This window comes from Oncorhynchus mykiss, unplaced genomic scaffold (genome assembly GCF_013265735.2).
Source record: "Oncorhynchus mykiss isolate Arlee unplaced genomic scaffold, USDA_OmykA_1.1 un_scaffold_387, whole genome shotgun sequence".
Taxonomy (NCBI): domain Eukaryota; kingdom Metazoa; phylum Chordata; class Actinopteri; order Salmoniformes; family Salmonidae; genus Oncorhynchus; species Oncorhynchus mykiss.
Genome location: NW_023493834.1, coordinates 4,125 through 28,057, shown reverse-complemented (window position 1 = coordinate 28,057; position 23,933 = coordinate 4,125). Strand labels below are relative to the sequence as shown.

Below are 23,933 nucleotides of genomic sequence, written 5' to 3'. Positions count from 1 at the left end.
GTGGAAAAGTGGTTATTTCTGTAGTTCAATTGCTGCAATTTGCTGAAAATTGTCCACAAGTGTACCTACTATCATCTAGTTTGAACAGTTCTGTATAAAATGTACTTCCAGTGCAACCAAACACGATTTTAGACCTTGTTTTGTGGAAAAGTGGTTATTTCTGTAGTTCAATTGCTGCAATTTGCTGAAAATTGTCCACAAGTGTACCTACTATCATCTAGTTTGAACAGTTCTGTATAAAATGTACTTCCAGTGCAACCAAACACGATTTTAGACCTTGTTTTGTGGAAAAGTGGTTATTTCTGTAGTTCAATTGCTGCAATTTGCTGAAAATTGTCCACAAGTGTACCTACTATCATCTAGTTTGAACAGTTCTGTATAAAATGTACTTCCAGTGCAACCAAACACGATTTTAGACCTTGTTTTGTGGAAAAGTGGTTATTTCTGTAGTTCAATTGCTGCAATTTGCTGAAAATTGTCCACAAGTGTACCTACTATCATCTAGTTTGAACAGTTCTGTATAAAATGTACTTCCAGTGCAACCAAACACGATTTTAGACCTTGTTTTGTGGAAAAGTGGTTATTTCTGTAGTTCAATTGCTGCAATTTGCTGAAAATTGTCCACAAGTGTACCTACTATCATCTAGTTTGAACAGTTCTGTATAAAATGTACTTCCAGTGCAACCAAACACGATTTTAGACCTTGTTTTGGGAAAGTGGTTATTTCTGTAGTTCAATTGCTGCAATTTGCTGAAAATTGTCCACAAGTGTACCTACTATCATCTAGTTTGAACAGTTCTGTATAAAATGTACTTCCAGTGCAACCAAACACGATTTTAGACCTTGTTTTGTGGAAAAGTGGTTATTTCTGTAGTTCAATTGCTGCAATTTGCTGAAAATTGTCCACAAGTGTACCTACTATCATCTAGTTTGAACAGTTCTGTATAAAATGTACTTCCAGTGCAACCAAACACGATTTTAGACCTTGTTTTGTGGAAAAGTGGTTATTTCTGTAGTTCAATTGCTGCAATTTGCTGAAAATTGTCCACAAGTGTACCTACTATCATCTAGTTTGAACAGTTCTGTATAAAATGTACTTCCAGTGCAACCAAACACGATTTTAGACCTTGTTTTTGGGAAAAGTGGTTATTTCTGTAGTTCAATTGCTGCAATTTGCTGAAAATTGTCCACAAGTGTACCTACTATCATCTAGTTTGAACAGTTCTGTATAAAATGTACTTCCAGTGCAACCAAACACGATTTTAGACCTTGTTTTGTGGAAAAGTGGTTATTTCTGTAGTTCAATTGCTGCAATTTGCTGAAAATTGTCCACAAGTGTACCTACTATCATCTAGTTTGAACAGTTCTGTATAAAATGTACTTCCAGTGCAACCAAACACGATTTTAGACCTTGTTTTTGGGAAAAGTGGTTATTTCTGTAGTTCAATTGCTGCAATTTGCTGAAAATTGTCCACAAGTGTACCTACTATCATCTAGTTTGAACAGTTCTGTATAAAATGTACTTCCAGTGCAACCAAACACGATTTTAGACCTTGTTTTTGGGAAAGTGGTTATTTCTGTAGTTCAATTGCTGCAATTTGCTGAAAATTGTCCACAAGTGTACCTACTATCATCTAGTTTGAAAAGTTCTGTATAAAATGTACTTCCAGTGCAACCAAACACGATTTTAGACCTTGTTTTGAGGAAAAGTGGTTATTTCTGTAGTTCAATTGCTGCAATTTGCTGAAAATTGTCCACAAGTGTACCTACTATCATCTAGTTTGAACAGTTCTGTATAAAATGTACTTCCAGTGCAACCAAACACGATTTTAGATCCTTGTTTTGTGGAAAAGTGGTTATTTCTGTAGTTCAATTGCTGCAATTTGCTGAAAATTGTCCACAAGTGTACCTACTATCATCTAGTTTGAACAGTTCTGTATAAAATGTACTTCCAGTGCAACCAAACACGATTTTAGACCTTGTTTTTGGAAAAGTGGTTATTTCTGTAGTTCAATTGCTGCAATTTGCTGAAAATTGTCCACAAGTGTACCTACTATCATCTAGTTTGAACAGTTCTGTATAAAATGTACTTCCAGTGCAACCAAACACGATTTTAGACCTTGTTTTGTGGAAAAGTGGTTATTTCTGTAGTTCAATTGCTGCAATTTGCTGAAAATTGTCCACAAGTGTACCTACTATCATCTAGTTTGAACAGTTCTGTATAAAATGTACTTCCAGTGCAACCAAACACGATTTTAGACCTTGTTTTGTGGAAAAGTGGTTATTTCTGTAGTTCAATTGCTGCAATTTGCTGAAAATTGTCCACAAGTGTACCTACTATCATCTAGTTTGAACAGTTCTGTATAAAATGTACTTCCAGTGCAACCAAACACGATTTTAGACCTTGTTTTGTGGAAAAGTGGTTATTTCTGTAGTTCAATTGCTGCAATTTGCTGAAAATTGTCCACAAGTGTACCTACTATCATCTAGTTTGAACAGTTCTGTATAAAATGTACTTCCAGTGCAACCAAACACGATTTTAGACCTTGTTTTGTGGAAAAGTGGTTATTTCTGTAGTTCAATTGCTGCAATTTGCTGAAAATTGTCCACAAGTGTACCTACTATCATCTAGTTTGAACAGTTCTGTATAAAATGTACTTCCAGTGCAACCAAACACGATTTTAGACCTTGTTTTTGGGAAAGTGGTTATTTCTGTAGTTCAATTGCTGCAATTTGCTGAAAATTGTCCACAAGTGTACCTACTATCATCTAGTTTGAACAGTTCTGTATAAAATGTACTTCCAGTGCAACCAAACACGATTTTAGACCTTGTTTTGTGGAAAAGTGGTTATTTCTGTAGTTCAATTGCTGCAATTTGCTGAAAATTGTCCACAAGTGTACCTACTATCATCTAGTTTGAACAGTTCTGTATAAAATGTACTTCCAGTGCAACCAAACACGATTTTAGACCTTGTTTTGTGGAAAAGTGGTTATTTCTGTAGTTCAATTGCTGCAATTTGCTGAAAATTGTCCACAAGTGTACCTACTATCATCTAGTTTGAACAGTTCTGTATAAAATGTACTTCCAGTGCAACCAAACACGATTTTAGACCTTGTTTTTGGGAAAGTGGTTATTTCTGTAGTTCAATTGCTGCAATTTGCTGAAAATTGTCCACAAGTGTACCTACTATCATCTAGTTTGAACAGTTCTGTATAAAATGTACTTCCAGTGCAACCAAACACGATTTTAGACCTTGTTTTGTGGAAAAGTGGTTATTTCTGTAGTTCAATTGCTGCAATTTGCTGAAAATTGTCCACAAGTGTACCTACTATCATCTAGTTTGAACAGTTCTGTATAAAATGTACTTCCAGTGCAACCAAACACGATTTTAGACCTTGTTTTGTGGAAAAGTGGTTATTTCTGTAGTTCAATTGCTGCAATTTGCTGAAAATTGTCCACAAGTGTACCTACTATCATCTAGTTTGAACAGTTCTGTATAAAATGTACTTCCAGTGCAACCAAACACGATTTTAGACCTTGTTTTTGGGAAAAGTGGTTATTTCTGTAGTTCAATTGCTGCAATTTGCTGAAAATTGTCCACAAGTGTACCTACTATCATCTAGTTTGAACAGTTCTGTATAAAATGTACTTCCAGTGCAACCAAACACGATTTTAGACCTTGTTTTGTGGAAAAGTGGTTATTTCTGTAGTTCAATTGCTGCAATTTGCTGAAAATTGTCCACAAGTGTACCTACTATCATCTAGTTTGAACAGTTCTGTATAAAATGTACTTCCAGTGCAACCAAACACGATTTTAGACCTTGTTTTGTGGAAAAGTGGTTATTTCTGTAGTTCAATTGCTGCAATTTGCTGAAAATTGTCCACAAGTGTACCTACTATCATCTAGTTTGAACAGTTCTGTATAAAATGTACTTCCAGTGCAACCAAACACGATTTTAGACCTTGTTTTGTGGAAAAGTGGTTATTTCTGTAGTTCAATTGCTGCAATTTGCTGAAAATTGTCCACAAGTGTACCTACTATCATCTAGTTTGAACAGTTCTGTATAAAATGTACTTCCAGTGCAACCAAACACGATTTTAGATCCTTGTTTTGTGGAAAAGTGGTTATTTCTGTAGTTCAATTGCTGCAATTTGCTGAAAATTGTCCACAAGTGTACCTACTATCATCTAGTTTGAACAGTTCTGTATAAAATGTACTTCCAGTGCAACCAAACACGATTTTAGACCTTGTTTTTGGAAAAGTGGTTATTTCTGTAGTTCAATTGCTGCAATTTGCTGAAAATTGTCCACAAGTGTACCTACTATCATCTAGTTTGAACAGTTCTGTATAAAATGTACTTCCAGTGCAACCAAACACGATTTTAGACCTTGTTTTTGGGAAAAGTGGTTATTTCTGTAGTTCAATTGCTGCAATTTGCTGAAAATTGTCCACAAGTGTACCTACTATCATCTAGTTTGAACAGTTCTGTATAAAATGTACTTCCAGTGCAACCAAACACGATTTTAGACCTTGTTTTTGGAAAAGTGGTTATTTCTGTAGTTCAATTGCTGCAATTTGCTGAAAATTGTCCACAAGTGTACCTACTATCATCTAGTTTGAACAGTTCTGTATAAAATGTACTTCCAGTGCAACCAAACACGATTTTAGACGTTGTCTTGTTGAAAAGTGGTTATTTCTGTAGTTCAATTGCTGCAACCTGCTGAAAATTGTCCACAAGTGTACCTACTATATAGGTAGTCTAGTTTGAACAGTTATGTTTAAAACATTGTACACACATTATTTACATTAGGCGATGCTGGCCATTTCACATCGGTTACACTCACCCAAACTCACACGCATCCAGTGATCCGGTGAATCACATCAGCCATTTTTCCCAGTTGAGCAACTCTTATTTCTGTTGCTGTTGTTAAATGGGAAACAGCACGTTAGTAGTGCAGGGCTTAACGATATTGATGGTTTTCGAAGACAACTGACAACTTATACTCAACTGGCTTAAGTGACAATTACATCGGTGTATGCTAGCTAACACACTTATTGACAACAATCATATGCCAAAGAGTAGCAGGTTTCTTATACCACAGGAAAACCAAGAAATGAAGAGCGACACCACGGCTGTATTTTAGGCTTTATGTTGATCTGCAATAGTATTGTGAATAGACAGGACAGGAACACATCAGTCTCCAATGCATCTGACAAGTTGTTCTTTCTACACAGGAGCAAGGTAAAACACACATCCCCAATACATTGCTAGGTGCTTTGATGACAGTACCAAAATACAACAACTCATGTACAAAAACTGCAACATAAAAGTTACAACGTGAAATCTCCTCTATTCCATTCAAACCGTATAGGACCAAACTACATCGTCCATGGACACCTAGGGGTCCGTGAAATTAAAAAGTATAATGAATGTATTCAGTACCACAAGGTTTCCACTAACTTTACATACCATGTGGACTGAGGACTGCTCAAAACCTTATATGCAGTGGTTCCAGTATCCCAAAAAAAGGTTGAGAACCAGCTGCTCTTCCGGAAGGTCAGGGTCCCCGCTGACATCCTGCAGCACTCTGCCAGTCTGCGAGTACAGGTACTCCACTCCGAGGAGTTCCCCTATAAAATAAAAAGCAGAGTAGAGAAGTGTTAATGGGATGTAATTAATGCAACTGATGTAAATGTTCATTCTCTTACTTGACTTAACTGTGTACTCGCTAGGCTTGGTGTAGTCCTTAACCTGTTCCTTGCCAAGCACCCTTTTGCTGCTAAGGTTAAGGATGCTTGCAATAAACAATGATCAACCACAGAAAAGTATTAATCCGCCAGTCTCTGAATTGTTTATTGCAAGCAAAAATATATAACCGTGAGCTTGCAGTTCCTACAACTTCCACACGATGTCGCCAATAACGTCATTTGTGCTGACAAAAATCCTTTGTGTAATGATTTGTCATTACACTGGCGGATTAATACTTTTCTGTGGTTGATCATTGTTTATTGCAAGCAAAAATATATAACCGTGAGCTTGCAGTTCCTACAACTTCCACACGATGTAGCCAATAACGTCATTTGTTTACAAAAACGTATTTGTCATTACACAAAGGATTTTTGTCAACGAAAATGACGTTATTGGCGACATCGTGTGGAAGTTGTAGGAACTGCAAGCTCACGGTTATATATTTTTGCTTGCAAATAAACAATGATCAACCACAGAAAAGTATTAATCCGCCAGTCTCTGAATTGTTGCAATAGCATGTATTTTTTTTACCAACACAAAAGGTCAAGTATAATTACCTCTGAATCAGAGGAGTGGTCAGGGTGAGGAGAACTGTGTCGACCAGGGGCCTCAGGAGAGCTTCCGTCTTCAGGGGCGGTGGGACTGGATGGCCCAGACCTGGGTGCGTCAGCGGGTTCCCCTGACAGAGGTGCCGCCGAGCTGGAGGACGGGGCGCTCACACGAGGGACATGAGGGATGTGGACTGTCTGGTCTACATCCTCCTCCTGAAAGCCCTCGTCGAGCTGCTCGACAGCTGCTCTTCCGGAAGGTCAGGGTCCCCGCTGACATCCTGCAGCACTCTGCCAGTCTGCGAGTACAGGTACTCCACTCCGAGGAGTTCCCCTATAAAATAAAAAGCAGAGTAGAGAAGTGTTAATGGGATGTAATTAATGCAACTGATGTAAATGTTCATTCTCTTACTTGACTTAACTGTGTACTCGCTAGGCTTGGTGTAGTCCTTAACCTGTTCCTTGCCAAGCACCCTTTTGCTGCTAAGGTTAAGGATGCTTGCAATAAACAATGATCAACCACAGAAAAGTATTAATCCGCCAGTCTCTGAATTGTTTATTGCAAGCAAAAATATATAACCGTGAGCTTGCAGTTCCTACAACTTCCACACGATGTCGCCAATAACGTCATTTGTGCTGACAAAAATCCTTTGTGTAATGATTTGTCATTACACTGGCGGATTAATACTTTTCTGTGGTTGATCATTGTTTATTGCAAGCAAAAATATATAACCGTGAGCTTGCAGTTCCTACAACTTCCACACGATGTAGCCAATAACGTCATTTGTTTACAAAAACGTATTTGTCATTACACAAAGGATTTTTGTCAACGAAAATGACGTTATTGGCGACATCGTGTGGAAGTTGTAGGAACTGCAAGCTCACGGTTATATATTTTTGCTTGCAAATAAACAATGATCAACCACAGAAAAGTATTAATCCGCCAGTCTCTGAATTGTTGCAATAGCATGTATTTTTTTTACCAACACAAAAGGTCAAGTATAATTACCTCTGAATCAGAGGAGTGGTCAGGGTGAGGAGAACTGTGTCGACCAGGGGCCTCAGGAGAGCTTCCGTCTTCAGGGGCGGTGGGACTGGATGGCCCAGACCTGGGTGCGTCAGCGGGTTCCCCTGACAGAGGTGCCGCCGAGCTGGAGGACGGGGCGCTCACACGAGGGACATGAGGGATGTGGACTGTCTGGTCTACATCCTCCTCCTGAAAGCCCTCGTCGAGCTGCTCGACAGCTGCTCTTCCGGAAGGTCAGGGTCCCCGCTGACATCCTGCAGCACTCTGCCAGTCTGCGAGTACAGGTACTCCACTCCGAGGAGTTCCCCTATAAAATAAAAAGCAGAGTAGAGAAGTGTTAATGGGATGTAATTAATGCAACTGATGTAAATGTTCATTCTCTTACTTGACTTAACTGTGTACTCGCTAGGCTTGGTGTAGTCCTTAACCTGTTCCTTGCCAAGCACCCTTTTGCTGCTAAGGTTAAGGATGCTTGCAATAAACAATGATCAACCACAGAAAAGTATTAATCCGCCAGTCTCTGAATTGTTTATTGCAAGCAAAAATATATAACCGTGAGCTTGCAGTTCCTACAACTTCCACACGATGTCGCCAATAACGTCATTTGTGCTGACAAAAATCCTTTGTGTAATGATTTGTCATTACACTGGCGGATTAATACTTTTCTGTGGTTGATCATTGTTTATTGCAAGCAAAAATATATAACCGTGAGCTTGCAGTTCCTACAACTTCCACACGATGTAGCCAATAACGTCATTTGTTTACAAAAACGTATTTGTCATTACACAAAGGATTTTTGTCAACGAAAATGACGTTATTGGCGACATCGTGTGGAAGTTGTAGGAACTGCAAGCTCACGGTTATATATTTTTGCTTGCAAATAAACAATGATCAACCACAGAAAAGTATTAATCCGCCAGTCTCTGAATTGTTGCAATAGCATGTATTTTTTTTACCAACACAAAAGGTCAAGTATAATTACCTCTGAATCAGAGGAGTGGTCAGGGTGAGGAGAACTGTGTCGACCAGGGGCCTCAGGAGAGCTTCCGTCTTCAGGGGCGGTGGGACTGGATGGCCCAGACCTGGGTGCGTCAGCGGGTTCCCCTGACAGAGGTGCCGCCGAGCTGGAGGACGGGGCGCTCACACGAGGGACATGAGGGATGTGGACTGTCTGGTCTACATCCTCCTCCTGAAAGCCCTCGTCGAGCTGCTCGACAGCTGCTCTTCCGGAAGGTCAGGGTCCCCGCTGACATCCTGCAGCACTCTGCCAGTCTGCGAGTACAGGTACTCCACTCCGAGGAGTTCCCCTATAAAATAAAAAGCAGAGTAGAGAAGTGTTAATGGGATGTAATTAATGCAACTGATGTAAATGTTCATTCTCTTACTTGACTTAACTGTGTACTCGCTAGGCTTGGTGTAGTCCTTAACCTGTTCCTTGCCAAGCACCCTTTTGCTGCTAAGGTTAAGGATGCTTGCAATAAACAATGATCAACCACAGAAAAGTATTAATCCGCCAGTCTCTGAATTGTTTATTGCAAGCAAAAATATATAACCGTGAGCTTGCAGTTCCTACAACTTCCACACGATGTCGCCAATAACGTCATTTGTGCTGACAAAAATCCTTTGTGTAATGATTTGTCATTACACTGGCGGATTAATACTTTTCTGTGGTTGATCATTGTTTATTGCAAGCAAAAATATATAACCGTGAGCTTGCAGTTCCTACAACTTCCACACGATGTAGCCAATAACGTCATTTGTTTACAAAAACGTATTTGTCATTACACAAAGGATTTTTGTCAACGAAAATGACGTTATTGGCGACATCGTGTGGAAGTTGTAGGAACTGCAAGCTCACGGTTATATATTTTTGCTTGCAAATAAACAATGATCAACCACAGAAAAGTATTAATCCGCCAGTCTCTGAATTGTTGCAATAGCATGTATTTTTTTTACCAACACAAAAGGTCAAGTATAATTACCTCTGAATCAGAGGAGTGGTCAGGGTGAGGAGAACTGTGTCGACCAGGGGCCTCAGGAGAGCTTCCGTCTTCAGGGGCGGTGGGACTGGATGGCCCAGACCTGGGTGCGTCAGCGGGTTCCCCTGACAGAGGTGCCGCCGAGCTGGAGGACGGGGCGCTCACACGAGGGACATGAGGGATGTGGACTGTCTGGTCTACATCCTCCTCCTGAAAGCCCTCGTCGAGCTGCTCGACAGCTGCTCTTCCGGAAGGTCAGGGTCCCCGCTGACATCCTGCAGCACTCTGCCAGTCTGCGAGTACAGGTACTCCACTCCGAGGAGTTCCCCTATAAAATAAAAAGCAGAGTAGAGAAGTGTTAATGGGATGTAATTAATGCAACTGATGTAAATGTTCATTCTCTTACTTGACTTAACTGTGTACTCGCTAGGCTTGGTGTAGTCCTTAACCTGTTCCTTGCCAAGCACCCTTTTGCTGCTAAGGTTAAGGATGCTTGCAATAAACAATGATCAACCACAGAAAAGTATTAATCCGCCAGTCTCTGAATTGTTTATTGCAAGCAAAAATATATAACCGTGAGCTTGCAGTTCCTACAACTTCCACACGATGTCGCCAATAACGTCATTTGTGCTGACAAAAATCCTTTGTGTAATGATTTGTCATTACACTGGCGGATTAATACTTTTCTGTGGTTGATCATTGTTTATTGCAAGCAAAAATATATAACCGTGAGCTTGCAGTTCCTACAACTTCCACACGATGTAGCCAATAACGTCATTTGTTTACAAAAACGTATTTGTCATTACACAAAGGATTTTTGTCAACGAAAATGACGTTATTGGCGACATCGTGTGGAAGTTGTAGGAACTGCAAGCTCACGGTTATATATTTTTGCTTGCAAATAAACAATGATCAACCACAGAAAAGTATTAATCCGCCAGTCTCTGAATTGTTGCAATAGCATGTATTTTTTTTACCAACACAAAAGGTCAAGTATAATTACCTCTGAATCAGAGGAGTGGTCAGGGTGAGGAGAACTGTGTCGACCAGGGGCCTCAGGAGAGCTTCCGTCTTCAGGGGCGGTGGGACTGGATGGCCCAGACCTGGGTGCGTCAGCGGGTTCCCCTGACAGAGGTGCCGCCGAGCTGGAGGACGGGGCGCTCACACGAGGGACATGAGGGATGTGGACTGTCTGGTCTACATCCTCCTCCTGAAAGCCCTCGTCGAGCTGCTCGACAGCTGCTCTTCCGGAAGGTCAGGGTCCCCGCTGACATCCTGCAGCACTCTGCCAGTCTGCGAGTACAGGTACTCCACTCCGAGGAGTTCCCCTATAAAATAAAAAGCAGAGTAGAGAAGTGTTAATGGGATGTAATTAATGCAACTGATGTAAATGTTCATTCTCTTACTTGACTTAACTGTGTACTCGCTAGGCTTGGTGTAGTCCTTAACCTGTTCCTTGCCAAGCACCCTTTTGCTGCTAAGGTTAAGGATGCTTGCAATAAACAATGATCAACCACAGAAAAGTATTAATCCGCCAGTCTCTGAATTGTTTATTGCAAGCAAAAATATATAACCGTGAGCTTGCAGTTCCTACAACTTCCACACGATGTCGCCAATAACGTCATTTGTGCTGACAAAAATCCTTTGTGTAATGATTTGTCATTACACTGGCGGATTAATACTTTTCTGTGGTTGATCATTGTTTATTGCAAGCAAAAATATATAACCGTGAGCTTGCAGTTCCTACAACTTCCACACGATGTAGCCAATAACGTCATTTGTTTACAAAAACGTATTTGTCATTACACAAAGGATTTTTGTCAACGAAAATGACGTTATTGGCGACATCGTGTGGAAGTTGTAGGAACTGCAAGCTCACGGTTATATATTTTTGCTTGCAAATAAACAATGATCAACCACAGAAAAGTATTAATCCGCCAGTCTCTGAATTGTTGCAATAGCATGTATTTTTTTTACCAACACAAAAGGTCAAGTATAATTACCTCTGAATCAGAGGAGTGGTCAGGGTGAGGAGAACTGTGTCGACCAGGGGCCTCAGGAGAGCTTCCGTCTTCAGGGGCGGTGGGACTGGATGGCCCAGACCTGGGTGCGTCAGCGGGTTCCCCTGACAGAGGTGCCGCCGAGCTGGAGGACGGGGCGCTCACACGAGGGACATGAGGGATGTGGACTGTCTGGTCTACATCCTCCTCCTGAAAGCCCTCGTCGAGCTGCTCGACAGCTGCTCTTCCGGAAGGTCAGGGTCCCCGCTGACATCCTGCAGCACTCTGCCAGTCTGCGAGTACAGGTACTCCACTCCGAGGAGTTCCCCTATAAAATAAAAAGCAGAGTAGAGAAGTGTTAATGGGATGTAATTAATGCAACTGATGTAAATGTTCATTCTCTTACTTGACTTACCTGTGTACTCGCTAGGCTTGGTGTAGTCCTTAACCTGTTCCTTGCCAAGCACCCTTTTGCTGCTAAGGTTAAGGATGTGCTGCAGGTAGCCACTGTAGGAGAGCAGGGGCTTCCTGTTCTTCCCCTCCACTGCTGCCTGCGCACGGTCCTCGTTCCACCTCATCAGTCCATCCAACAGGAATGCCTGGAAATGCATTGCATTTGCCCTGGTACCTGAGAGAACAATGCACGATTAGGGTGGGAGAGCTGTTGCTGTTAACATTAAACAATAAGCATTACTTTAAGCTCCACAATGACAATTACCTGGGATGAACCGGTTGAGGTGGAGATGGAATGACTCCAAGGATGTGGAGCCCCGTGCGCAGCGATAAACCGGCAACATCACGCCGCCCTTGGTGATTTTGCCGGTCTCGGTGTACAGCTGTACACCGGGTGGGTCCTGTATGCAGTGGAGGTGGCGCCTCTGCTCTTTCCAGATCGCCTGGATGCGGATGGAGTCCAGCAACGGGATGCCCAGGGTGTCGACCCCCTTCTCGCTGTTGAAGGTCTCGAGGAGAAGGACTTCGGTCTCCGCGGCTCCACGCGTACGACGCCGACAGCAATCTCCTTCCTGCCGATCTTCCTCGAAACCTCTGCCTCGGTGAGGCCGACCATCCCGTGCTTCCCCTCCAGCTCAGACCTCTTGGCCTCCAGCAGTCGGCAGACATCGCCTGCATCCCACTCAAAGATGCAGGCTGACAGCTGCCGCATGAAGGGACCGTAGAGCTGGTGGCTCTCAGAGGTGACACCTGACGCGAACCGCCGCATCAGGTGTCAGATGTCCAGCCGAACCACCAGCTGGTCCCAGTCATTGTACATGGCAGCTGTCTTTGATCCGCCAAAGCTGGAGCAGCAGTCTCGGTCCACGTACATGAGCTGGGGGGGGGCGCCACCCCGGCGAGCCGGTACCGTTCCATGAGACCAGCCGCCATGGGGAGCAGGCCCTCGCCCTCACCGGCAGTGAGGACACTGACGAGGACCTGCCCATGCTCGTTACCGACGTTGGTAACCCAGGCGGCTGTGTCTGCAGCGGTACCCGCAAGCTTTTTAGTCACCTGGAGACAAACACACAAAGACAGAAAGGTAAAGACATTATTTAAATATAGATATAAAAATAAATAAATAAGACATGACTCATCTTCACATTTTTAAGTGAAAACTCACCTTCTTGGTAGAGTCCATCTTTAAGATGGACCCAAAGACGGAGGTGACCCTGGCCTTCACCTCGTCCAGCCGCGATAGCACGTCATGGCTGTAGACTGTCAGAAGCCAGACGGGTGAGGGCACCGGGGGCATCTCCGGTGGATCAGTGAACTGCCGCCCAATGCCAGAAACTGCTTGCACTCCCCGAGGTACCGTATACAACTACGCATCAAGGACTCGCTGTGACTTTCACACAGCTTGCTGTAGGTCTGTGACTCACTGGTCCCCAAAGTGCGCGACCTCAGCATCCTCACAACCCGCAGGTCACAGGACAGCCGAGAGAGTGAGTGAGAGTGAGTGTGAGAGTGAGAGAAAGCATATGAATGACATGCATTCATTTAACTTCATTACTAACTAACAAAACCTTGTGAACTTACTTGTATGTCAATATTGCTGGAAACTGGCAGCGATGCCGAGCGTCCAGCTGACTGACAAGGTCCCGTGACCTCCCCGCGACCTTCTTCTTACACCGGCCGCATTCCAGGTACTCAGTGGCCATGAGATACCAGCGGTCGATGTCCAAGACCCTCCGGATGGTCTTGTAGAGCCCAGCCTTGCACAGTGTGCCTCTGCACCCAGACTGGGGACATGCCAGCTTGTATGCCCATATACGTACGGGCATCCAAAGGAACAGCTGACATGCGAAGAAGGGGTCGGGGGATGCGGGTGGCTGATTGTAGATCGGCCGTGGTTGGGGAGGGTTCCACCACGTGACCAGGTCAGTGGTGAGTGTCGACCTCCCAAAGCTGTTCCTGGTGAACAGCGTGCGGCCGATCCACTGCTGCTGCTCCTTGGTGAGAGATGAACGCCAACTCTCTGGAAGCAGCAGCTGAGTGAGAGGAGAGAGTGATGGGGGAGAAGGGATGGTAATGTTTCAGAGAAACAGACAGGGAGAGAGTATGCAGGAGACAAGACAACTGTGTCCAATGTTTAATATCTTAACAATGTGGAGTAATTACAGTTGATGAATTTACCTCAGCACTTTCTGAGGCGGGCCTTGGAGGCAGGAAGGACTGCCGGGGCAAATCCTCCTCTTCGCTCCGCCCTAGTAGGGCAGGAGCAGGGGCCGGGTCAGGAACCGGGGCAGGGACCGGGGCTCGGTCATTTGGAGGCAGAGGCCGAGGGAGCGATGGGTGGAGCTGTAGGGATACGGCTTTTGCAGTGACACAGAAATAAATAGGTTAAATGAATGAATAAATGCTTCCATGAATGAACAGAGAAAGTTAATAGCACAATTCCAACATGCCCAGATGAATATCAATCAGTGATAGGATGTAACAAAATAATTAAATGAGTGTTGGTCAAGTTTGAGTGTAAAACTTACATGAAATTAGTGATTAAAATGGAAAATAGAAAGTCATACAGGATGACAGCTACATGATGACAGGATGACAGCTACAGTGGCAAGGTAAGATAATTAATAGTGCATACATGCAGTGACTCTCCTCTAAAACCCAGATGACTCTTACCAATACATTTCCTTGGGCTGATGATAGGGAAAAATATTTAAAACACTAATAGATGTCAGCAAAAACTTGAACTGAATAATTATCAAATGTCCTATGTCAATTAATAGTGATGTAAAAACATACATGTGTCTATGTCAGCAGCTGCTTTGACCAGCTCTGCGTCTGATATATCGGTTGGTGGCAGTGCTGGTCGAGGGAAAGACACCCCTATATCACGTGGAGAGAGAAAGGATTGTGAGCTACACAGCTTATCGAAACATTTTTATTTTTATCTTACATGTGAAACTAGACACTCACCTTGAACTGCAGGCTGAGAAGCAATGAGTTTCTTCATCTTCGCCTGCAGTTCACCTGGGGCGAGAGAGCGCCTTGAAAGGAACGCAGAGATCGCAGGACCAAGAGGCCTTTGAAAACAAAACAGCAAATATGTCACCATTTCCAACTGTGTGGAACAAGTAGAATTATATTTTCCTTTAAGATATGTAACACTTACGTAAGCCGCACTGTTGGGCCGGGTGTTACTGGCGGGGATGGTGTTGGCTGCGGCGTGCCCGGCCACAGCAGCTACCCCCTCCTGGTCTCTGCGCTGAATGTAATCAATCAAGGCTGCCATCGCACTCCCAGGATAACGGGGTGTCTGCGTCCTCATGCTCCTGACATATCTGTGTGAGACACAGCAGAGGGAACATTTCAGATGTAAAATGGTGCATAAAAAACACTGACATGAACATAGAAAACACAAAAGACGCTCGCCCCTTACTTTATCCTGTCTGCACCCGTAGCCTCATACAGGTCCTGCAGCGTGTCCCACTTGTACTTCCCAATGCCGACAAGGGCCTTGCCCTCCTGGCCTGAAATCAGCACGTGAACCAATTAACTGTCAGAGCAAAAGAGTTACATCTTACATACAATGAGAAGAATTAAACAAACTCACCTGGCTGGGAGGACAGGACTTTAGCTTCCTCATGTGCCCGGTTGAACCTGACCATCTCAGCGAAGGCCGGATAGGCGTGCGAGTCAAGGCGTCCTTGTTGGCCATCAGGGGATGCTGGGAAACACTGCGCTCTCGCTCCCTCTCCTTCTGATGCACCGTTACCAGGTGCATCATGTAGCCCACGTCGTTCTCCATCATCCACTTGAAGATCTGACCCCGGTACTTGCCGAACTGAACCGTGCACCGGCTTAGGACGACCATCTCTGCAACGGGGTCACCTCCCTAGGAGACGACACGGGCTCGAGCCTCTGCTTCCACTTCCTCCCACTTCTTAGCCCTCACAGGAGGGCCCTGGGCACCAGAAGCAGGGGGGCCGTCAGCGGCCACTTTAACTGCCTGCGGTGTGGCCTTGAGGACCAACTCCTGTGAAGGCGTGAACCGGAAAGTAGGATTTTCCATCTTAGGAGGCAAGAAAAATACTATTATCATGACTGAGGAGTGCAGTGACAAGTAACAGCATAACAGTATTAGATACATATAAAGGAACTTACGTTTGCTTGATAAGTCTGCTAGGAGGAGGACAGCAGTGAGGGGGGGGGGGGTATAGAACGATATCAGTGGTGTGGAGGGGGGTGCCGGGTTAGGTTGATTATTAGCTCATATGCAGTTAAATTCAGTTTAGTTAAAATCATAGAAAGCCACGTTTGCCCCAATGACAATCATGTTGTCACATATCATACAATGCATCCAACTACATACACTTCAGACGCATGCCATCAAAAAACGAAGATAAATAGACAATTAAACAGTATACAATTCCAAGTTTGAGTTGATATAGATGTTAGCTAAGGTTTTATAGGGTTGTTAGCAGTCAAATAAACTTTTGCGTTTTTGTAAACCTTGTTTACAGTAGCTAGCGATTTACAGATGTTGTTAAATTACACAGTTCGGGTAACTCCTGTAGTCAAACAATTCGGTTGGCTAGACGAGTTATTGTCATAAATCACCACATTTTACTAGTTGATTATTTTCATTTCTTTGCTATATATATATATATATATATATATATATATATATATATATATATATATATATATATATATATATATATATATATATATATATATATATATATATATATATATATATATACACATCGAATATTATCCATTTCTGTCAGAAAAATATTTGATAGACAATGCTAACTTGCCTGCCCACAGCATGCAGCATACTATAGCTACAGTAGCTAGCGATCTACAGATGTTGTTAAATTACACAGTTCGGGTAGCCTCTGTAGTAAAAAAAAAAATGCGGTTGGCTAAAGGTGTTAATGTCATATTTCATCACATTTATAGTCCTTAATGTGGATTTCTTTGCAAATTAAGCGAAATTACCACGTGAGTGCGGCTGGGGCCGAGAGATAAAACATAAACAAGCAAAATGGAGTACCGTGATTGATGGACAGTCCAGCATGCATCAGCTATGTAGCCACGTGATCAGTGTCCAGGGGCCAGCGGTGGGCGGGGCAGAGAAGCATGACTGGCGAGTATTATCCAGGTTAAGAAAACTGGCTGGCTGTGCAGAAGGTAAAGGCCGCTAGCAGTGGCTAACAATGACTAAATAGCTTGTAGCTAGTTAGCTTCTGGAGGTTCTTGAATGTGTTCTAAAGTAAATATTTGGTCCGGTGAGTGGTTGGGACGCGTTGAGTCAGACGGTTAGCAGGCCTGTGCTAACAAGCTAACAGTTAGTAGGCCGGGGCTTAACAAGGTAGTTAGCGGACCGGGGCTAAACAAGCTAGCAGTTAGCAGGCCGAATTAGCAAGCAAGGAGATAGCAAGGGCTAGAAAGTTAGCCTTTGGGGACGTCGCGATGGGCTGAGTCTGTTTATACCTCTTCATGCGGTGACATCGATAGACCGGTCGTGGGTCCGGATATTGTAGCCCAGGAGTATGCTTCGGTGGTAGCACATGGGCTCTGGCCGGGCTAGCTTCAAAGCTAAATGGATGGAAACGCTAGCCAGGAGTAATCATCCGGGGTTGCAGTTAGCTAGTTGTGAAGACCCAGCTGAAAATGTTCCGTTTGCGGTGGGAATCCGCTGGTAATCCGGGGATAAAAAAATAAATAATAATAGGTCCGCTATGCTCTGGTTAGAGTCGCGTTGTTCGAACTGGCGAGAGCTTTCCGCGCTGAAGACCGCTAGCGATGGTTTGCTGGTAGTTAGTTAGCTGCTGGTCGTCGCTTCCAACAAAACTAATGACCTGCAGTGGATCAAACCATTGTGAGGCAAAGGGCGGGGGTCGCAATCTTTTGAAACTTAAAAACGCGCTATTAAGTGTCTATCATCAGCATAAGTGCTTTCATTGCGTTCATTCATATTATTGAAATTACATAGATATGTTTACAGTGATATATTGGGGGGGGAAATCATATTTTTCCAAGGATAGGGGGTCGTGTCCCCCCTGGGATTTCTTTCTATGCACGTGATATCTCCTCACTCACGTGGTTGATTGAAGAACTGATTTGTGATGATGACAATTACCATATAAATTCAAAGATGAAGATGGAGGGATGACTAGAAACGATTCAGTTGACCGTTTTATGTGTGGATTAATTGTCGGAGTAGAGGAATTTGTGTAATTCAGGTAAAAAAAATAACGCAATGTTTATATCACAGGACAAATTAGCTAGCGGGTTAACTCGCTAAATTGCCATACATGTTTCAAGCTTTTCGGCCTGTCCCCAATTTAATGCCATTGGTCACATATTTTGTTTTGATATTTTAACATGCGTGTCTTTATCGCGTCTGCAAGCACGCAGCTGGTATGTTTATAATGAACTTTATCTTTCGAAAATGGAAATTGTGAGTTTTGAGGTCTTGTGGTGGCTTACTACTTTGTCCCGCTTACCATCGCGTTTTTGTCCATTTGGGATCCTGTGTATGCGGTAGATTTTTGCCGTGTTTGCGTCCACTTGGGGAATGGGAGATACGGGTCCTGAAACTTTTTTTTTTGTTGTTTCCAGTGATTTGTGTCCTCCGCTGCAAGTTGGTGTAACTGGTCCACCCAGAACACGACTGTAATCCTGATATATTGAGGTAAGTGATGGGGTGATCCTGGAAATGAGTCACTAGTTCTGTGTGTAAATGGGCCCGTTTGATATTGTATAGAATGCTGTTTAAGTCTATTTTCTATTGTATACTGGGTTTCCCCAATGTAGTGTTTTTTGTCAAATGTGCAAGTGATTATACACATATGACATTTGGAGTGTAGAGTGAAATGGAGTCTAAAACTGGAGTGGAGGTCTTGCTGTATGAGTTTGAAATGCATTTTCTTGGTCTGAAGTGGGTCATTTTGGTGGTTGGGGGCTTGGTACTGTATTTAGCTTGGATGAGGATGTCTTTGAGGCTCTTATTCCTCCTAAATGCTGAGATTATTCTATACGGCTGGAGGGGTGTGTATGCCTGTTGGTTGATGGAAAAATTGTGTTTGAACACCTGATGTAACGGTCTGATCCTATGTGAGAATGTAGTAACTAGGGGGATGAGGATTGTCTGCTGCTCAGAAGGGGAATGAGAGGAGGAAAGAAGATTGTGGTTCCGAGGGGGGTCAATTTCAAAATCTGTTCTAGGAGGGTTATGATTAGGATTAGGGGTAGGGTTAGCGGTGGGGTTTTGGTTAGCGTTAGTGGTTGGATTATGGTTATGGACAGGAGCAGGATACGAACCCGAATTAGGGTAAGGGTTAAGGTTAGGGTTGTGGTCAGGGTTGAAATCAGGGGAAGCGGAGGATTTGGAAATGTCTCTGGAACCTCTATAATGGAGGTTGGGGTCCAAAAGAGTGATTGACAGACTTGTGTTATGTGAGTGTGTAGGTTGAATGGGAGAGAGGGCCCCCAAGGTGCTGTTTTTTATGGTTCTGAGATATTGTTTAGAGTAACCTCTCTGTCTGAGTGCCTAAAATAATGTTTGAATTGCTTTTCCCAGGTCCTGTTTGCAGGAGGAAATCCTATGAAACTGTATAATTTGTGATTTAACGATGCCTCTAAATGTATGTTTGGGGTGATAACTGTGTTTGTGGAGTAAAGCATGTGTATCTGTTGGTTTGAAATAAACTTTAGTGAGTGGTGACTGTTGAGAATGCTAATTAATTCAGTGAATAGTTGGATATCGTGAGGCTATAATGTCATCTAGAAGTCTGTAATAGATTGTAGGTTGATGTGGGCACTTGGCCAATGCCTCTCTCTCCCATTCAGCAATGTAAAAGTTTGCATATGCCGTGGCAAATTTCTTGCCCCTAGCTGTTCCCTCCACCTGTAAGTAGTGCTTATCATTAAATATAAAGTCATTGTGTGTGAGGCTGATTTCTAATAATTGTAATATTTAATTGTCTGATCTATTGCTATCTGGGTGTGCATGGAAAATATTTCTAACTGTCTGTACTCCAGTTGCTGTATTCATGTTAGTGTATAAGCTATCAATTTTAGGGTTAGTGTTAGAGGGGTGGGTTAGGGGTTAGGGTTTGGGGTTGGGGTTAGGGTTGGTTAGGGTTAGGGTAGGGGTTAGGGTTAGGGTTAGGGTTAGGGTTTAGGGTTGAAATCAGGGGAAGCAGAGGATTTGGAAATGTCTCTGGAACCTCTATAATGGAGGTTGGGGTCCAAAAGAGTGATTGACAGACTTGTGTTATGTGAGTGTGTAGGTTGAATGGGAGAGAGGGCCCCCAAGGTGCTGTTTTTTATGGTTCTGAGATATTGTTTAGAGTAACCTCTCTGTCTGAGTGCCTAAAATAATGTTTGAATTGCTTTTCCCAGGTCCTGTTTGCAGGAGGAAATCCTATGAAACTGTATAATTTGTGATTTAACGATGCCTCTAAATGTATGTTTGGGGTGATAACTGTGTTTGTGGAGTAAAGCATGTGTATCTGTTGGTTTGAAATAAACTTTAGTGAGTGGTGACTGTTGAGAATGCTAATTAATTCAGTGAATAGTTGGATATCGTGAGGCTATAATGTCATCTAGAAGTCTGTAATAGATTGTAGGTTGATGTGGGCACTTGGCCAATGCCTCTCTCTCCCATTCAGCAATGTAAAAGTTTGCATATGCCGTGGCAAATTTCTTGCCCCTAGCTGTTCCCTCCACCTGTAAGTAGTGCTTATCATTAAATATAAAGTCATTGTGTGTGAGGCTGATTTCTAATAATTGTAATATTTAATTGTCTGATCTATTGCTATCTGGGTGTGCATGGAAAATATTTCTAACTGTCTGTACTCCAGTTGCTGTATTCATGTTAGTGTATAAGCTATCAATTTTAGGGTTAGTGTTAGAGGGGTGGGTTAGGGGTTAGGGTTTGGGGTTGGGGTTAGGGTTGGTTAGGGTTAGGGTTAGGGGTTAGGGTTAGGGGTTAGGGTTAGGGTTTAGGGTTTAGGGTTGAAATCAGGGGAAGCAGAGGATTTGGAAATGTCTCTGGAACCTCTATAATGGAGGTTGGGGTCCAAAAGAGTGATTGACAGACTTGTGTTATGTGAGTGTGTAGGTTGAATGGGAGAGAGGGCCCCCAAGGTGCTGTTTTTTATGGTTCTGAGATATTGTTTAGAGTAACCTCTCTGTCTGAGTGCCTAAAATAATGTTTGAATTGCTTTTCCCAGGTCCTGTTTGCAGGAGGAAATCCTATGAAACTGTATAATTTGTGATTTAACGATGCCTCTAAATGTATGTTTGGGGTGATAACTGTGTTTGTGGAGTAAAGCATGTGTATCTGTTGGTTTGAAATAAACTTTAGTGAGTGGTGACTGTTGAGAATGCTAATTAATTCAGTGAATAGTTGGATATCGTGAGGCTATAATGTCATCTAGAAGTCTGTAATAGATTGTAGGTTGATGTGGGCACTTGGCCAATGCCTCTCTCTCCCATTCAGCAATGTAAAAGTTTGCATATGCCGTGGCAAATTTCTTGCCCCTAGCTGTTCCCTCCACCTGTAAGTAGTGCTTATCATTAAATATAAAGTCATTGTGTGTGAGGCTGATTTCTAATAATTGTAATATTTAATTGTCTGATCTATTGCTATCTGGGTGTGCATGGAAAATATTTCTAACTGTCTGTACTCCAGTTGCTGTATTCATGTTAGTGTATAAGCTATCAATTTTAGGGTTAGTGTTAGAGGGGTGGGTTAGGGGTTAGGGTTGGGGTTGGGGTTAGGGTTGGTTAGGGTTAGGGTAGGGGTTAGGGTTAGGGGTTAGGGTTAGGGTTTAGGGTTTAGGGTTGAAATCAGGGGAAGCAGGAGGATTTGGAAATGTCTCTGGAACCTCTATAATGGAGGTTGGGGTCCAAAAGAGTGATTGACAGACTTGTGTTATGTGAGTGTGTAGGTTGAATGGGAGAGAGGGCCCCCAAGGTGCTGTTTTTTATGGTTCTGAGATATTGTTTAGAGTAACCTCTCTGTCTGAGTGCCTAAAATAATGTTTGAATTGCTTTTCCCAGGTCCTGTTTGCAGGAGGAAATCCTATGAAACTGTATAATTTGTGATTTAACGATGCCTCTAAATGTATGTTTGGGGTGATAACTGTGTTTGTGGAGTAAAGCATGTGTATCTGTTGGTTTGAAATAAACTTTAGTGAGTGGTGACTGTTGAGAATGCTAATTAATTCAGTGAATAGTTGGATATCGTGAGGCTATAATGTCATCTAGAAGTCTGTAATAGATTGTAGGTTGATGTGGGCACTTGGCCAATGCCTCTCTCTCCCATTCAGCAATGTAAAAGTTTGCATATGCCGTGGCAAATTTCTTGCCCCTAGCTGTTCCCTCCACCTGTAAGTAGTGCTTATCATTAAATATAAAGTCATTGTGTGTGAGGCTGATTTCTAATAATTGTAATATTTAATTGTCTGATCTATTGCTATCTGGGTGTGCATGGAAAATATTTCTAACTGTCTGTACTCCAGTTGCTGTATTCATGTTAGTGTATAAGCTATCAATTTTAGGGTTAGTGTTAGAGGGGTGGGTTAGGGGTTAGGGGTTGGGGTTGGGGTTAGGGTTGGTTAGGGTTAGGGTAGGGGTTAGGGTTAGGGGTTAGGGTTTAGGGTTGAAATCAGGGGAAGCGGAGGATTTGGAAATGTCTCTGGAACCTCTATAATGGAGGTTGGGGTCCAAAAGAGTGATTGACAGACTTGTGTTATGTGAGTGTGTAGGTTGAATGGGAGAGAGGGCCCCCAAGGTGCTGTTTTTTATGGTTCTGAGATATTGTTTAGAGTAACCTCTCTGTCTGAGTGCCTAAAATAATGTTTGAATTGCTTTTCCCAGGTCCTGTTTGCAGGAGGAAATCCTATGAAACTGTATAATTTGTGATTTAACGATGCCTCTAAATGTATGTTTGGGGTGATAACTGTGTTTGTGGAGTAAAGCATGTGTATCTGTTGGTTTGAAATAAACTTTAGTGAGTGGTGACTGTTGAGAATGCTAATTAATTCAGTGAATAGTTGGATATCGTGAGGCTATAATGTCATCTAGAAGTCTGTAATAGATTGTAGGTTGATGTGGGCACTTGGCCAATGCCTCTCTCTCCCATTCAGCAATGTAAAAGTTTGCATATGCCGTGGCAAATTTCTTGCCCCTAGCTGTTCCCTCCACCTGTAAGTAGTGCTTATCATTAAATATAAAGTCATTGTGTGTGAGGCTGATTTCTAATAATTGTAATATTTAATTGTCTGATCTATTGCTATCTGGGTGTGCATGGAAAATATTTCTAACTGTCTGTACTCCAGTTGCTGTATTCATGTTAGTGTATAAGCTATCAATTTTAGGGTTAGTGTTAGAGGGGTGGGTTAGGGGTTAGGGGTTGGGGTTGGGGTTAGGGTTGGTTAGGGTTAGGGTAGGGGTTAGGGTTAGGGGTTAGGGTTTAGGGTTGAAATCAGGGGAAGCGGAGGATTTGGAAATGTCTCTGGAACCTCTATAATGGAGGTTGGGGTCCAAAAGAGTGATTGACAGACTTGTGTTATGTGAGTGTGTAGGTTGAATGGGAGAGAGGGCCCCCAAGGTGCTGTTTTTTATGGTTCTGAGATATTGTTTAGAGTAACCTCTCTGTCTGAGTGCCTAAAATAATGTTTGAATTGCTTTTCCCAGGTCCTGTTTGCAGGAGGAAATCCTATGAAACTGTATAATTTGTGATTTAACGATGCCTCTAAATGTATGTTTGGGGTGATAACTGTGTTTGTGGAGTAAAGCATGTGTATCTGTTGGTTTGAAATAAACTTTAGTGAGTGGTGACTGTTGAGAATGCTAATTAATTCAGTGAATAGTTGGATATCGTGAGGCTATAATGTCATCTAGAAGTCTGTAATAGATTGTAGGTTGATGTGGGCACTTGGCCAATGCCTCTCTCTCCCATTCAGCAATGTAAAAGTTTGCATATGCCGTGGCAAATTTCTTGCCCCTAGCTGTTCCCTCCACCTGTAAGTAGTGCTTATCATTAAATATAAAGTCATTGTGTGTGAGGCTGATTTCTAATAATTGTAATATTTAATTGTCTGATCTATTGCTATCTGGGTGTGCATGGAAAATATTTCTAACTGTCTGTACTCCA

General features: G+C 42.8%; 1 protein-coding gene and 1 long non-coding RNA gene across 6 annotated transcripts; one reads left to right on the top strand and one right to left on the bottom strand.

Annotated features, from left to right (window-relative positions):
- Nucleotides 1-5,136: 5,136 nt before the first annotated feature.
- Nucleotides 5,137-17,614, bottom strand: LOC110511659. Of its 5 annotated transcripts, XR_005044661.1 has the most exons (19): nt 16,815-16,953; nt 15,917-15,931; nt 15,366-15,824; nt 15,192-15,282; nt 14,925-15,093; nt 14,729-14,835; nt 14,555-14,638; nt 13,937-14,115; nt 13,340-13,791; nt 12,924-13,211; nt 12,024-12,814; nt 11,721-11,933; nt 11,309-11,633; nt 10,309-10,633; nt 9,309-9,633; nt 8,309-8,633; nt 7,309-7,633; nt 6,309-6,633; nt 5,137-5,633 (listed from the first exon to the last, which is right to left on the bottom strand). XR_005044661.1 is itself a non-coding variant. In XM_036974021.1 (9 exons), exons 5-9 carry the CDS (start codon nt 14,763-14,765, stop codon nt 13,213-13,215), a joined length of 759 nt encoding a protein of 252 aa, XP_036829916.1. In that variant the 5' UTR covers nt 14,766-14,835; nt 14,925-15,093; nt 15,192-15,282; nt 15,366-15,824; nt 16,815-17,235; the 3' UTR covers nt 12,918-13,212. The 5 variants fall into 5 exon arrangements, 2 of the variants coding, with proteins under 2 accessions (XP_036829916.1, XP_036829915.1); XR_005044662.1 differs by lacking the exons at nt 15,917-15,931; nt 16,815-16,953 and adding an exon at nt 17,255-17,614; XR_005044660.1 differs by lacking the exon at nt 15,917-15,931 and having other exon boundaries at nt 16,815-17,235.
- On the top strand, nt 16,830-19,490 carry LOC118954546. Its single transcript, XR_005044663.1, has 3 exons — nt 16,830-16,951; nt 18,386-18,458; nt 19,347-19,490. It is a non-coding gene; the product is annotated as an uncharacterized LOC118954546 (long non-coding RNA).
- The last annotated feature ends 4,443 nt before the right edge of the window (nt 19,491-23,933 follow it).

Coding starts and splice junctions, on each gene's coding strand:
- LOC110511659 (XM_036974020.1), bottom strand. CDS start 14,765: ATGAAGAAACTCATTGCTTCTCAGCCTGCAGTTCAAG. Junction 13,792..13,936: donor CCGCCTCAGAAAGTGCTGAG/GTAAATTCATCA, acceptor CCTCTCACTCAG/CTGCTGCTTCCAGAGAGTTG. Junction 13,212..13,339: donor CCAGCAATATTGACATACAA/GTAAGTTCACAA, acceptor GCGGGTTGTGAG/GATGCTGAGGTCGCGCACTT.